The sequence below is a fragment of the Medicago truncatula genome, chromosome 3 (assembly GCF_003473485.1).
Source record: "Medicago truncatula cultivar Jemalong A17 chromosome 3, MtrunA17r5.0-ANR, whole genome shotgun sequence".
Classification (NCBI taxonomy): domain Eukaryota; kingdom Viridiplantae; phylum Streptophyta; class Magnoliopsida; order Fabales; family Fabaceae; genus Medicago; species Medicago truncatula.
Genome location: NC_053044.1, coordinates 55,134,917 through 55,149,951, shown reverse-complemented (window position 1 = coordinate 55,149,951; position 15,035 = coordinate 55,134,917). Strand labels below are relative to the sequence as shown.

The 15,035-nt window shown below is 33.8% G+C and overlaps 3 protein-coding genes across 3 annotated transcripts; 1 reads left to right on the top strand and 2 right to left on the bottom strand.

Annotated features, from left to right (window-relative positions):
* Positions 1-2,083, top strand: LOC11432745 (tubulin alpha-1 chain). The gene is made up of 4 exons (XM_003603622.4): positions 1-223; positions 316-550; positions 642-1,012; positions 1,171-2,083. The coding sequence occupies exons 1-4, from the start codon at positions 131-133 to the stop codon at positions 1,825-1,827; spliced, it is 1,356 nt and encodes a 451-aa protein (XP_003603670.1). The 5' UTR covers positions 1-130; the 3' UTR covers positions 1,828-2,083.
* A 661-nt stretch (positions 2,084-2,744) lies between these two features.
* Positions 2,745-7,993, bottom strand: LOC11428874 (xylulose kinase 2). The gene is made up of 11 exons (XM_003603621.4): positions 7,832-7,993; positions 7,066-7,720; positions 6,883-6,971; positions 6,215-6,279; positions 5,934-5,989; positions 5,583-5,703; positions 5,408-5,482; positions 5,282-5,335; positions 5,090-5,181; positions 4,837-5,011; positions 2,745-3,398 (listed from the first exon to the last, which is right to left on the bottom strand). Exons 1-11 carry the CDS (start codon positions 7,888-7,890, stop codon positions 3,166-3,168), a joined length of 1,674 nt encoding a protein of 557 aa, XP_003603669.1. The 5' UTR covers positions 7,891-7,993; the 3' UTR covers positions 2,745-3,165.
* Positions 7,994-11,615: 3,622 nt separating this feature from the next.
* On the bottom strand, positions 11,616-14,082 carry LOC11437365 (cation/H(+) antiporter 1). The gene is made up of 3 exons (XM_003603620.2): positions 13,987-14,082; positions 12,897-13,892; positions 11,616-12,824 (listed from the first exon to the last, which is right to left on the bottom strand). Exons 1-3 carry the CDS (start codon positions 14,080-14,082, stop codon positions 11,616-11,618), a joined length of 2,301 nt encoding a protein of 766 aa, XP_003603668.2.
* Positions 14,083-15,035: the final 953 nt, after the last annotated feature.

Here is a 15,035-nt window from a genome sequence, read left to right as displayed (position 1 = left end):
TTACATTCTTCTTCACAAAATTCAAAAGGGAGAAGCGTCTTAATAAACGCCGCTCCTCTTCCGTTTTCTTCTTCTTCTTCTTCCTCTTTCTTCTATATTTTCCTTCGTTCGTTCAAATTTTCCCGAGAAAATGAGAGAGTGCATTTCAATCCACATTGGTCAAGCCGGTATCCAGGTCGGAAATGCCTGCTGGGAACTTTACTGCCTTGAACACGGCATTCAGGTAATTAATTCTAGATCTCTAATTTAGGGTTTCATCATTTCTAATGATTTTTGTTTTTTCAATTGATTAATCGATTCGGTGTTGTTTTTCAGCCTGATGGCCAGATGCCCGGAGACAAGACCGTTGGAGGAGGAGATGATGCCTTCAACACGTTCTTCAGCGAAACCGGTGCCGGAAAGCATGTTCCACGCGCCGTCTTCGTAGATCTGGAACCAACCGTCATCGACGAAGTCAGAACCGGTGCTTACCGTCAACTCTTCCACCCTGAACAACTCATCAGCGGCAAAGAAGACGCCGCCAACAACTTCGCCCGTGGTCATTATACCAGTACGTTTCCATTCTCTCGTTTTTGTTATTGTTGTTTATTTGAAACTGAATCTGAATCTGATATGAGAATATGTTTTGTGTTGTGGTTCAGTTGGGAAGGAGATTGTTGATCTATGCCTCGACAGGATCCGAAAGCTAGCAGATAACTGTACTGGTCTGCAAGGTTTCTTGGTGTTCAATGCTGTGGGTGGTGGAACCGGATCTGGTTTGGGTTCTCTTCTGTTGGAGCGTTTATCTGTTGATTACGGTAAAAAATCCAAGTTGGGTTTTACCGTTTATCCATCTCCCCAGGTTTCTACCTCTGTGGTTGAACCCTACAACAGTGTCCTTTCAACCCATTCCCTCCTTGAACACACCGATGTTGCTGTTCTCCTTGACAACGAAGCTATCTATGACATCTGCAGGCGTTCTCTTGATATTGAGCGTCCTACTTACACCAACCTCAATCGCCTCGTCTCTCAGGTATATACTTAATCGAATATAGATAATGGATCTTGAAATGTTTGCCTTTGGGATTTGAATTATGTAGCAAATATTGAGGTTTACTTGATTAGATTTGATGAGTAATTGAATTTGAGTTGTGTAACATATATTGAGATTTGTTTGATGTGTTTTCCCAGGTGATTTCATCCCTCACTGCCTCTTTGAGGTTTGATGGAGCACTAAATGTTGATGTAACAGAGTTTCAAACCAACTTGGTTCCTTACCCTAGGATCCATTTCATGCTTTCCTCATATGCACCTGTTATCTCTGCTGAGAAGGCTTACCATGAGCAGCTTTCTGTTGCTGAGATCACCAACAGTGCTTTTGAACCTTCTTCCATGATGGCTAAGTGTGACCCTCGCCATGGAAAATACATGGCTTGTTGTTTGATGTACCGTGGTGATGTTGTACCTAAGGATGTGAATGCTGCTGTTGCAACCATCAAGACCAAGAGGACCATTCAGTTTGTTGATTGGTGTCCAACTGGGTTCAAGTGTGGTATCAATTACCAGCCTCCTACTGTTGTTCCTGGTGGTGATCTTGCCAAGGTGCAGAGGGCCGTGTGCATGATCTCTAACTCTACCAGTGTTGCTGAGGTGTTTTCCAGGATTGATCATAAGTTTGATCTTATGTATGCTAAGCGTGCTTTTGTGCATTGGTATGTTGGTGAGGGTATGGAAGAAGGTGAGTTCTCAGAGGCTCGTGAAGATCTCGCTGCTCTTGAGAAGGATTATGAGGAGGTTGGTGCTGAGTCTGGTGATGGAGATGATGTTGATGGAGATGAAGATTATTAGATTTTGCAGGATTTGATCTCTTGTTTTTCATGTGCTCATTTTAATTTCTGGGACAAAATTATGTTTTGTTTTTGAATTGTTTGTTATCATTGTGCTGTGTTTAGCACAAAAACTTTAATCTACATTCTGTTTCAGTGAATCTCTCTCTTTGTTGGTACTAAAATCATAGTTTTAAACTTCATTGGATGAACGTTTCCAACTAATGCAACTACTTTCACCTTAGCATTGCGCTTTATTCTAAGCAATGTGTAAAAAATTAGATAAATCCGGTTTTGCTTGAGTATTCATACTATTTTGTTTTTGGATTGTGAAGTCCTGAAATGTTGTCTGTATGTTGCTTTGTTTGTAATCGATGTTTGTTCTACTTTTAGCTTGTTAATCATGCTTTTTAATGTTCTTTTTGGTAAATAACTTCATATTCAAGTCTCAGCTGATGAGTGTTTGGTGAGCAAGGTTTGTTATTAGAAATTTAAATCTTTATGGGATGCTAATTCTAAAAATAATACAACGACTTCTCTGTTCTCCTCACTAGACTGTTGATACGTCTGTGTAAAGAAACTCCATTGTGCATCAAAGACTTGAAAATTAGCCGTTCTTTTGAGTGTCAACATCATCTCTTAAACTTTTGGGAATTTCAACGTGACTCCTCAGCGGACTTAAGAAAGGAACCCGTAGGTAAATAATCATACGTGATTCCTTAACAGCTATAGAAATGATTTTAAACAATATTGGAGAAATTATTTACGTTACAAAATAGTTAGATTTGTTGTGTAGCAATTTTTGAAGTTACAAATAAAGATTCAGTCTACCGAAATGAACTAGTTTCTTGCGGCATGACAAATTGAAATTCTAACTGGGAAATTTGTTTAAAAAATAAATATGAACAATTGAAATGCTATCAATTTTTTAACGAATTATTATAATTCTTGGTTCTTTGCACCAAAAAATTTATTCATCGATACTTCTGGTAGGCTTTGCCTTACATGTGACAAGAACTTATAAATAATGGCCATCCCATTTTACTAACCATAGTTAGACAGATGAGTCACTAACCACCATACCATAAAATTGTATTTATGCCTTACGGACCCTCCTCGCCTTACAGAATTTTTTTGCACTATAATGTATATCTTTCTTCAGCTTAGTGAAATCAAATTCACAGACTAGGAACAATGGCAAAACCTTATTTGTAATGCTTATTACAATTCTGTAATCACCTACCTTTTTTTTGTGGGGTTGTAATCACTTTATTCTATTCACGGAAGATGAGAAAACTCAGCAACGAAGGACTTTTCCTTTACAACAAAGAATTTGGACCAAAATAGCAAGTTAAATATTTCAACAACGTCCAAGCTTTTGAACCAGATGGTTCTCTATCTCAGTTCTCTTTTTCATGATAGTGGCGTACTTGGAAACCACCTCCTGATCTCCAGCACTAGCTGAAAGTTTGCAGCTTAGAGACGTTTTCTCCAATTTATCCATGTACATATCTGATATTGGTAAGTGGCCACCCTTCTTGTTGCAGAGCCAGCCATGAGCAGCTCTCACTGCTGCTCCTAGAGAAGCTGAATCTGTCACCAAGTTTAAGAATTTTCAATTTAATTAGTTGATTTTATCACACTTATAAATAAGGAAAACAATAAGATCCCCATTTTCATGAATAAAAAAGATGTAGTGGAAATATCATATATAACTTGGGGTCTGTTTTTTAAGATTAAAATAAAAGTGATCATTAGACAATAACTTATTTTTATAATTTAGTCTCTCATCTATAACGCAGGAGCCCCTAATATGAACCTTATATATAAAGGTCCACCTGTGAACCCGTTTGTTTTACCGGCAAGTGAAGGTTTATCTTCACTTTTTTCCACTTTCACACTTTTTGACAAGTTTTGTCCACCATCGGTTCTTCTCTCTCCTTGTTACTGTAAACCAGGTTTTCTCTGTCTCTATGACAACGTGAGTCGTCAATGTGAGACATATGACTGCACTCTCAGGTTCCTTGTGGTTGAATTTCAACAAGGATTCAATGTTTCTAGAGTTGGAATTTAACATGCCAAATCACCGAACATGGCTTAGCTAAATGCAAACCGTAAAGATTAGCATCTTTCAAATATTCTCTCATTTTCCACTAATTTTAACCGATAGCTTCACTGCTTCAACAACAACAATAAATTGGTTTTATATTCCAATAAATAAATGAATTTGTTTTAAGTAATGGGATTAATATTGTTTGTGGCTTGGTGCCGGCGTTAATGGATTGTATAACTCAGATCACAAATGGGTCAATGAGCTACTAGTAAAAGGTAAAGATAATAGGGATTGATACGTGTTGTTCTATTCTTCTCAGCAGTTCAACTGCAACATGTTCTTGTGCAGACAATAAAATTGTGTAAAGAAAACGTACTTTATTTTATTTTTAAAAAGGGGAAATGTTCTGACCAAAAAAAAAAAAAAAGGGGAAATGTTAAACCTGGAGTATCTGGTAAAAACAAGGGGTTCAACCATGGACCCTTATATATAAGGTCCATATTAGGGGCTCCCAAATAACGCACATTAAAATCAGTTTTTTTTTTTTTTTTAACAAAAATCAGATGTTTTTTAGAAGCTATAAAAAAAAAGCTCATATTAATACATATTTTTTTAAAGATTCTGATTAATTTCAAAAGCTTAAACAAACACAATTAAAGCCGAAAAATGATTTTGTAGTTGAAAAAAGTAAATTTTCTCTCAAAAAATCTGTATCCGACTGGCTCTTAGAAAATGGAAAAGAAACTAACTACTAGCTATCTTGTTTCACGGAAATGTAGAATAAATGTCAAACAATAACTTGTCAAATCAGATTTAAGGAGAAACATTTTTTACTTATAATCATTATAGGAATCTATTAAAGGGAAAGTGTAAGTAAGACAATACAGAGATATCTAAACATAATATAATAACATAAGCATAAACAAACTTTCACATCACTAATACTATCTCAAGCAGAGATTGCCAATATTTGCTTACCAGGTCTTTGAACTGTATAAACATCACAGCCAAAAATTGAGGCTATTGAGCTGAGGATGGAATGATTGGCTGATGCTCCACCAGTGGCTATAATTCGCTTTGGAGGAGAAGGCATACCAAATCTTTCAGCATGAGCTCGCATTGAGAGAAATTGACCCTCAATTAAAGCCCGTACCTGCAATTTAGCTTACTGTTCAACATTTATCCATGATTTCGACTACACCATTCAATGAGTTGTCAGGTATTTCCTAACCTCGGATGGAGGATCAAACTCCTTCACCTCCTGCTCCTTCATTCCATCCAATCCGCCTGAGAAATTTTCTATAACATAGCGGTGGTAACCAACTAGGACCGTAAAAAAATTGTCAGTAACTTCTTGAGTAAAGCAAAGTCAATTTGGTGTCGAGTACAAGTAATTTAATAGGTGGGAAAATCAATCTCTGACCTGGAAGAGGAGGCAGAATTTCATGCTCCTTGTAGTAGAAACCTAACTTTCCACCTGTTAACAAAAAAGGCATTGTGAGATCACAGACCAGAGTGTTTAACATAGCGTAAATTTTATGATACACACCATTCAAAGGCTGTGTTTGCTGCAGAAATTTATTGAAAGTATCCCAAGATTTTTCTGCATAACTGTTACGCACATCTGACAATTGAGATCAAGCACAGAATTAGAAACTTCCAGAATCATTTTAAGTAGGATGTATATGCAAACAAGCAAAAATTAAAATAGACAACACCGCTACCTTCTCGGGTAAGGGACCCATTTTTGTAAACTAACATGACCATGTAACCTTCAGCGTCAACCGGACTAGGGAAAACATGTCCCTCTAATCCTGGATTAGAATCTTTAGTGATCATAAATACCTGAGAGACAAGATAGAATGTATTATAACTAAAAGCAATGGTGTTAGTTTGCATTATAAAAAATTGGTTTTATGTTAATATGGAAATGTGTAATGATATTTAGTTATAAAATCGTCAGCATCGCTCCATTGGCAACATGTGAAGAAGCTTCTGTAATTTCCTAGGTTTCACAGTAAGCAGTTGCGACAGACCAACAAAGGTAAGGTAAATTAACAATATGTATAACATACCGTGTCACTAGTGCCAAGGCTGATGGCAAGATCTCCTGGAATATTTAGAGTCAGACCTGCAGATATGGATAACATTTTTAGGATGAGTTATTGAGCAGAGAAAAATATAGACGATATAAATTTCTTTCTTTGGCCAAAGATGGCAGCAACAAACACTACATGAATTAGTTTTCAAATTTTCATTTTCCTCAGTGAGAGGTTGATTTTCATTTTTAGAACTTCGACTTAAGTTTATAAGTAAATCTTACTGGAAAGAGTATGTTATGAAAAAATTACAGTACCTGCCACACTGTTAGGGTTGTCTCCTGACCATTGAACAACCAAGCAATCCTTGTTAAAGTGATACCTAATGTGAAACAAATAAACTTTTTTCATCGGTCTACGAATTTAATATGGCTTGTCGCTCTTGCAACAAGTGGATGTAGAACCATAGCAGTTTCATACTGAAATTTAAACATAGATTTTCCCACACATTCAATAGGTCATCAGTCATTAGACAACATGGACCATTTCGGCCAGCAAAGGACTTTGAATCAATTCCATATCCTTACTATATAATATTTTGTTCAAACTTGTTGCAGACAGTTTGCAAACAAATAGCTATGTACCATGTAGGCTTGTCATTGAAAAAATGGCCAAAATGCAGAATATCCACAATCCAGAGTAAGTTGCCCATTATTGCAATTATACGAGTGGTAAAATATTTAATTAACAAATAGTTTTTTCAAATTTCAAATGTTCCACTGTGGAATTTCTCAATTTCTCAATGTACAATTAAACATCAACTCCAGCAGATAATATTAGGCACTCTAGGATATGTTACTTGAGTATTGATGTGTTGCGAGTCTATAAGTAAACTATAAAAATCATTAGAATTTGACAGCATATATCATATGGAATTGTAATAAACTCGCTTCATTTTTACTTTCATTCAAAAGGAAAAACAAACCTCTCTACAAAATACGAAGCAATCTTTCCAGCAACAACATATGCAGGAGCCAAATCTCCAAGTTTTGACTCCAAACCAGGGGCAGTTGCCTGCAACAACCATCAGAATGCATCTATATTGATCAAACGGGAAGATAGGAATACCAGCTAGTACATGAAAAAACAATTCCTAATCATTTAAAACCTCAAGTGCAACTTTAGACCAAGCCTTTTTCTTGATGTCCATTAAATTCATGCCTGCACCGTCAGAATGATCAATAGCAGCATAAGAACCAATAAAAAGCGACGCCATAAACGAGCTAACGAGCGAGATCCTTTCAGTGTTATTATATACATCTGGCTGATGATCAAATATATTTTTAATCTGAGGGCCCGTAAATCGTTCATAAGCACGTGATCCCGTCACTTTAGCCAGCTCAAAAGCACCACCACAAGCTTTCTCTATTGCCCTACACTCATTAGTAGTGCTACAATCCATCCAAATTGGAGATTCCTTAATGGAAAAAGCATTCTCAAGCTGTTCCAACAACGGTTTCTTATGATCCAAGGATGACAATATTTTAGAACTACCATTTTTCCAATAAACACTACCATGTTGTTGTCCACTGCCAGAAACAGCTGAAACTTTGGAAAAATCCAAATTTGATTTAGAAAGCTTTTGAAAAATGAGATCAAGAGCTTCCACCCACATCAATGTTGGTGAAACAATTCTGCCATTGATAGAAGGGTCTCTGTATACCCCATCTTTGGTTTTGTAATGGGGTAAGTCTGAATCAAAGTGAATCAATTCAGAAGCAATGATATTGAGATTTGAATCCAAAACTGTTGCCTTTAACGATCTTCAAAACAATAAAAATCCAAACTTTAATTTCATGCAGTAAATATAACATAAAAAAATTCAAAAATTGAAAATAAGATATGAAATTGTGGGAATGTAGATGTAAACTTACTGTGTAGAACTGTCAAATCCGAGAAAATAAGAGTCCTTGGGAAGAGAAAATTCGGCCATTGTTGTGCTGATGAATGATATGATGATGATGAATATAATTATATTTTTGATATATAAATATAAAAATAGTTTTGGTTTTTGGATGAGAACAAATTGTTTATTTATTTTCGGATAGAAGGATAAAGATCTCAAATGTTTTATTTTGTGGGTCAAGTCAAATCTTGGATATAGATCCACTTCTATCTCATCATGTTACGTAATCACATCATAACTATGTTTTAAAATTAAAAAAGATAGCAATATTAATAATATTTTGTTTTAAGAGGAGCAATATTAATAAATATTTTAATGGTCTTTATCTATTTTTTTTTTAAATCTATTTAAAAATTTATTAATGTAGTAACACTAACTTATTGATCTTATTGATAAACAAGTAAGAAAAACAATATTTTTTTTATACAATTTTTTATTTTCTTTATTTTCAACTTCATTTTTTATTTTCTAAATGATTATCAGTATTCTTCTTCAAAAAAAAAATGATTATCAGTATTAAAAGAAACTCTACTTTAGTAATTAATCGTTAAAAAGCTTCAAAAACAAACCCAATAGGGAAGGCGGAGGGGGCGGGGGCGTAACAAACATTGATAGAGCTGTCAAAATGGATGGTCCGGCCCTAACGGGCTTCGGGCTTTTTCAGGTCGGGCCAAAAAGTCCGGTTGAAAAACGGGCTTGAAATATACTACCTGAGTCCGGTCCTACACGGGCTGCGGGCTAACGGGCCGGTCCGTATTAAAAATTATATTTTTTTATTTAAAAAAGTACTATAAAATAATCCTATATATTTTTTTTATAAATAAATTTTTAATATGTTTAAATAATGTCTAGCACAAAAATAAATTGTAAACATTTTTGTACATCATTCGTAAACTAAAACGGCGAGGAAAACAATTTTAAATAAATTAGATACGTTATGATTATAGATATTTACTTCCCTAAAAAAAAGTTATAAATATTTATATATTTGATCTTTAAAATTATAAATAACGAAACGAGTAAATATAATTTTATATTACATTCATATGTGTTAATTCATTGAATTTTGACTTTTATTTTTTACTTTGATAATTAACTAAGTAAAGAATTATTTGAAAAATATATATAATTTATAAGACTTTTTTGTTATGCGGGCTAACGGGCTACCCGCAGCCCGTTCGGGCTAGCCCTAATGGGTACCGAGCTTTTTAGGGCCGGGCTAAAAAGACCCTATTAAAATTCGGGTTCAACATTTAAGGCCCAAACCCTATAATTAATCGGGTTAAACGGGTCGGCCCGACCCATTTTGACAGCTTTAATTGATACCATATAATTTTATTCATATAATTTGAGATAATTTGACTTTGTTTACTTTACTCATTTACTTTATTTAAAAATGGTTTTTTTTTTTTTTTTTGTTGATGAAACTCTTGCAATTAAAGTTGGAAAAGCGTGTCCACAAATATTAAAAATCGTCAGGTCAGATGTTATGATCAGAATTTAAACTCCGACTATTTTACTGGTGTAGATAAGTTTCCAACAACTCTTGTCATTCGTTTCGTCTATCTAAAATAAAATTGGAAAAATGTAACAAAAAAAGTTGGAAAATTGTTAATTTTGTTTAACCAACATAAAAACCTTCACTTAAAATAGTCACTCTCATATACTCCAAATGCTAAGAGTGGAAGCCACTCTCTTGTATGATATTCCTTTGAGCTCATATAAACTAATATGATATTCAAGATGGATTCAAAAGACACCACGGATGACATGTAAAGAGAAGAACAAATATGAATAGAGACCTGTTATTTTAAATTTAAGAGTATTTTATTCTCTTTTTTTGCTATCAGTTTCTTAACCAACACGTACTCAAATAAAGATATACATGAGAGAAGAGATGTGGTGACCCGAGTTCAAACTCAAAATTCTAAATAATATAACATCACAACTAAACAACTAGATTGTAATAAAGGATGATATTTGTTTACATATATTATTCTCCAAAATTGTGATGATGTTCTTACATGTATTAATAATTGATTATTAGTGAATTTTCTTATTTTTGCTTTTGTAAAAATAATACAAAATTGTAAATGAACCAATTTTGTTTTAGGAGGTAAATAAACCAATTGTTCATGTTAGTAACAATGCATTTTATATAATACAAAGATTCTAGCCCCAACTCATTGAAAGCAACAGGAGTCATTATCAATTGAGGAATGTTAGCAAGATTTCTTTTTCAACACTTTTTTTAGCATTCATTATTAAAATGTAAACTTGCAATAATTTAAAACAATAAAATAATGAGTATTAAAGAGGGTGTTAAAAAAATGTTGTTAACCTTGCTCTTCCTAATTTTGTGTATGTAACCGTGACACATGTATCCACCACTATAGGTGTGTTAGTTTTTTTTTGTCTCTCTAGTCTATGACCATGCAGAAACCAATGATGAAACTGTGAGAATGAACATGTAAAATATAGATGGAATGTTGTTGATACAACTCAAAATACTTGAAATTGAAAAGGATATTTTTTGTGCACCAACAACCTCTATGTTTTTTTTACGACAATAATTATTTGTTAGATTAATCTATATTATTTGTTTGGGTTTGTTGAACCTAAGATCTTTGACTCCTTCATTTTTAACTAAAATTAGTTGAATTATCCAACTTTCCACGATCTCTATGTTTTTGAACATCTCTGTAATAGTTTATAACAAAAAAGCTACTCTAAACAACTGATCGGTATTTTAACGACGATATGACAAATTAAAGATAATTAATAACTTACATTGCAACACCTTAACCTATTGATTGGTTGAAAATTGATAACTCACATTCGCAAGAGCTACATCAATGTAAACTCATGCGAACAAGACAAAATACACCACAATTTAAATTTTGTGAATATCTCATCTTTTTTTTTTGAAGAAGCTAAACTAATTCACCGAAATTGGCACCGAAAGAATCGAATTTGAGACCTTGAGGAGGAGCAGACTACCGGATCCTAAGCCAATACCACGAGACCGACTCAAGTGGGTTGTGAATATCTATTGGTCGAACAAATTCCAATAATTTATCCATATCTATGCTTAATTGTATAATCAAACTGACATAAGAATATATATAGTTTGAAAACATTTTTTTTTATTGAAAATTAATGATATTCATTCAAATTGATAGAGTATATTGATACAATACAAATTCGCCAAAAAAAAAAAGAATGAATATGCGAACGAACTCACAACATCCATGTTAAAACGACAAAGTACTTAAGTATGAAAATGTGACTATATTCAAGTCTCTAAAATACACATGCCTCTGGATCTGCAACGTTGACGACACTAAAATCATTAATTGGATTTACATTGGATTAAAACTGATATGACAATTTGAGTTGAACAAACACCTGAACAAGCGAGAAAGAAACAACACCGCACAAAGACAACAGACAAAACAACGTCGTACTAAGACGACAAAATCACAAAAGATAAAACTAAATAAATGTGAAAATCATTTGTTTAAATAAAAAGGAAGGATAAAAACGATTTTAGGGGATTGGTCACAAGAGCGAAACAATTGATAAGGTTTTGTTTTGTTAATAATATAGCTTGAAAACATACATAGCATTTCTTGTTTGTTTCACACACACACCGTTGAATAACAAATAAATGTTTCCTATGTACACCCTATATGTTGATAAAGCTATATCAACATATAAGAAGTATAATACTATTGTACTTGGAATACTAATTAATCATGAATTATGCCCTTCTTAACATCTCTATGTTGTTGAATGACCAAAACAGAACCATGAATATCAAAGTCTGAAGAAGCCAAGACATCACCAACCGTTCCAAGTTCTGGACATTCTTCCCAATCACTCATACCTATTGTTAATGAACTATTTCCTCTACCACCTCTTCCTACTATAAACAAAGAGTACAAGTCCCCAATCTCTTTCAAAGATTCCACTGTTTGTGTTCCATCTTTCACAAACTTTTCCACATATCCAATCTGTCCTGAAGCCACATACCTGTTATAAAAATCAACCATAAAAGTATTGTCAATCTCATTCACAGTCTCTTCCCCTGATAAAGACATTAAAATTTCTTTTTCATCATATTGTACTCCACTTTCAATATGTTCTTTATGTGACAAAGACGAAGACAAAAAAAATCTGATGATTGTCAGATTAATGCGAGGGCATTTTGAAATTCTTAGGCTCCAAGCTATAGCCTCACGATCGTCCGGGCCTCCAAAGAAAAGTGTTGCAACGTTTTTCGTACTATCAGATGTAATCAATTGTGAGAAACCAGGGACCTTAGACATCCCTCTTTCGATAATAACACCTACTGAACAAGGTGCGTGTCTAAGAACCTTTTGATTAGTAATCCTTATACCTTCTTTTCCACTTTCTAATTTACCATCAATTCGTTGATGCTTGTGAAAAGGAAGAAGGATAATTGATACTTGAAGATCTTCAGCTTCATTGCAAACATCTTCATACAAGCTTGGAAAAGATGATACTGCCCTTCTTTGGTGAACCAAAATCTTTGTGTCTGCAGTGAATGCATCTAATGAATTATTAATTTCAACGACGTCATTGCCACCATAATCATCATCGTCACTAAGGTCAGCATTTTCCTTTTCATGAAACAATAAATTGGATTTGATCTTCTTCACAAGCTCAATTAGGTGCATTAAATAAGTGGTTGAAGGTGATGTTTTAGATCCATGCATTGCTAGTATTGTTGCAAGTATTGATGATACTTGACGAGGATCATATACACAAGCCAAAATTCGAAGCTCGTCTTCCATCTCTTGTGGTTCAATAGCTGTATGGTTATTTGAGAACATTTTCTCTTCCCCTCTTGCTAGAAAAGACACAATAATTCCTGATATTATTGTGTTAAGTACTATTGCTACTAGCACAACGTTGCAATCTTCTGCATTTAAATCCTGTATATACAATAATAACCAAATTAAGAGTAATCATTTAATAATACAAATGAAACTGCATGAATTACCTACCTTTGCTGCTGAACCAACGACTAGAAAGTCGGCATAACCTCTAGTGTTCAATATAAATCCAAGAAAAATCCCTTCACTTGTAGGAATATGAAGGTAATGACAAACTAAGAGAGTTCCACCAAGCTTGCTTCCAATGCTCAGCAAAATCAATATGACAGTATTGGTTATCATACTCAATTTCTTAAAAGCATTTATAATGTCACATTGTAAACCCATGTATCCAAAATATACCGGAAGTATAAAGTTATAAATTGAATAACCAAGTTTATGAATCAACGTTCTAGCAGTTTTGCCTTCTTTAGGAAATAGCAATCCAATAAAAAAACAATGAATAATACTATTGTAATTCCATATTTCTATAATCATTGAGGTAGTTAAAAGAATAAAGAGGATGAATAATAGTTCAGGGGCTTTTAGGTACTTTTGGTTTCTATTTCTTGTATTTAACCAAATGGCTAAGTATCTATTCATAAGAACCACAAAACTTGTAAGAATGAGACAACTTAAACCCTTTGAAGCTTGTGCCGCATTATACTTCTTATCATCCATCTTCGTATTAACCATCATATTAAACACCAATAAGCAACCCATTTCTACAATCAATGCGGCGGACACAGCGATTCGACCGACATCAGATGCGGCAAACCTTAAATCTGCTGCCAAACGGATGACCATAGGGGAACTTGTGTATGATACAACTAACATAATAATCATACAGAAATAAAACCTTGAACCATCGATGCCTAATTCTTGATATAAATAAAATGAGACAGATAGACCAAAAATTACACCCATTACCACACCACCACATGCTACCAAGCTCACTAAACGTAGATTACGCAATGCGTATTGAATATTCATCTCTAAGCCAAATAAAAACATGAAATTTATTCGACAAAAGAAGCTCACAACTTCGTAGTAATTCATGGAATTGGCAGGAAAGAATGTTTCTTTTATGCATCGAATATGTGACATTGGGCCTAATACCAACCCTGCCTGTAATTCAACAATGCAATCAATGCATTAATAATTGAAAACTTCAATTCAATGTAAATAATGTAGATTAATGAAACAATAACTAATCAATTACCAGAATTTGTGCAACGGGTCCAGGTTGACCTAGGGTCCTAAGGACAACGTTGAAGAAGTGTGAGACAACAAGAATACATGACACTTGCATGCCCATTGAGTATAGAGGGTTAACTAGTTCTTTATTACAAAACATTTTGTGGGTGGCATCCATTGTGTGGATTTAATGTTTTTGTCAAAACTCAATCAATAAATTAGACAAAGAAAGGAATCTGATATGAAATTTTACGTTTTAACAACATTTGAGGTATTTGAGTCTGTGTTTCAGATCCTAAATTATTGCTGAAAGACTTGTAAGTAACGACCAATCATTTTGTCATGTCTACTATTTCCTCCTTTACTCTAGCTAAAGCTAACAACCAATTGTTATGTTTGATTAAAATATTATATGAGTTGCTAAATTTTAATAATTAACTAGAAAATCATTTCTTAAAAAAAAAAATAGAAAATTAAAAACTAATTGCTTGCGACCACCGACCAGTGCATGCACCAAGTCCCTTACAAATTGTGGAAATTGCTAGTACTTTTTTTAAGTACACAAAAGATAACATAAAAATAAGTATAGTGTACCAAATATATACATCCCCTTCTATAATACAAAAATTGTCCAAATGACAATGTTCTTATAAGATGAATCTTGAATATATAATCTTGAAATTTTTATTTTGCATTGGAGAAAAAATGTAACAATAAGCAAAGGAAAACATAGTAAAATTTTCTTATAATTTGTGAGTGATTTCTAAAATAATAGAATTATATGAAACACAAGGCCATGCGCTTTGTCATGTGTGTGCCTGCAGCGCATGGGGGCGTATGGGCACTAGAAACCCTTTAAGAAACGTTTTCTTTTTGCATTTATGAGAAATTTTCCATTAGCTTAACCCAGTTGAGTTATCTAGCTAAAGTTCCAATTTAATTCACTCTACCTTCTTCATTTTGCTTAAGCATATTCTTAAATGCGTTATTAGAAGAAATGGAAGCTCTTCATCTCAATAAATCAAAAAATTTAAATTCTTTGTTTAAAGCATATTCTTAACTCTTGTCTCATTT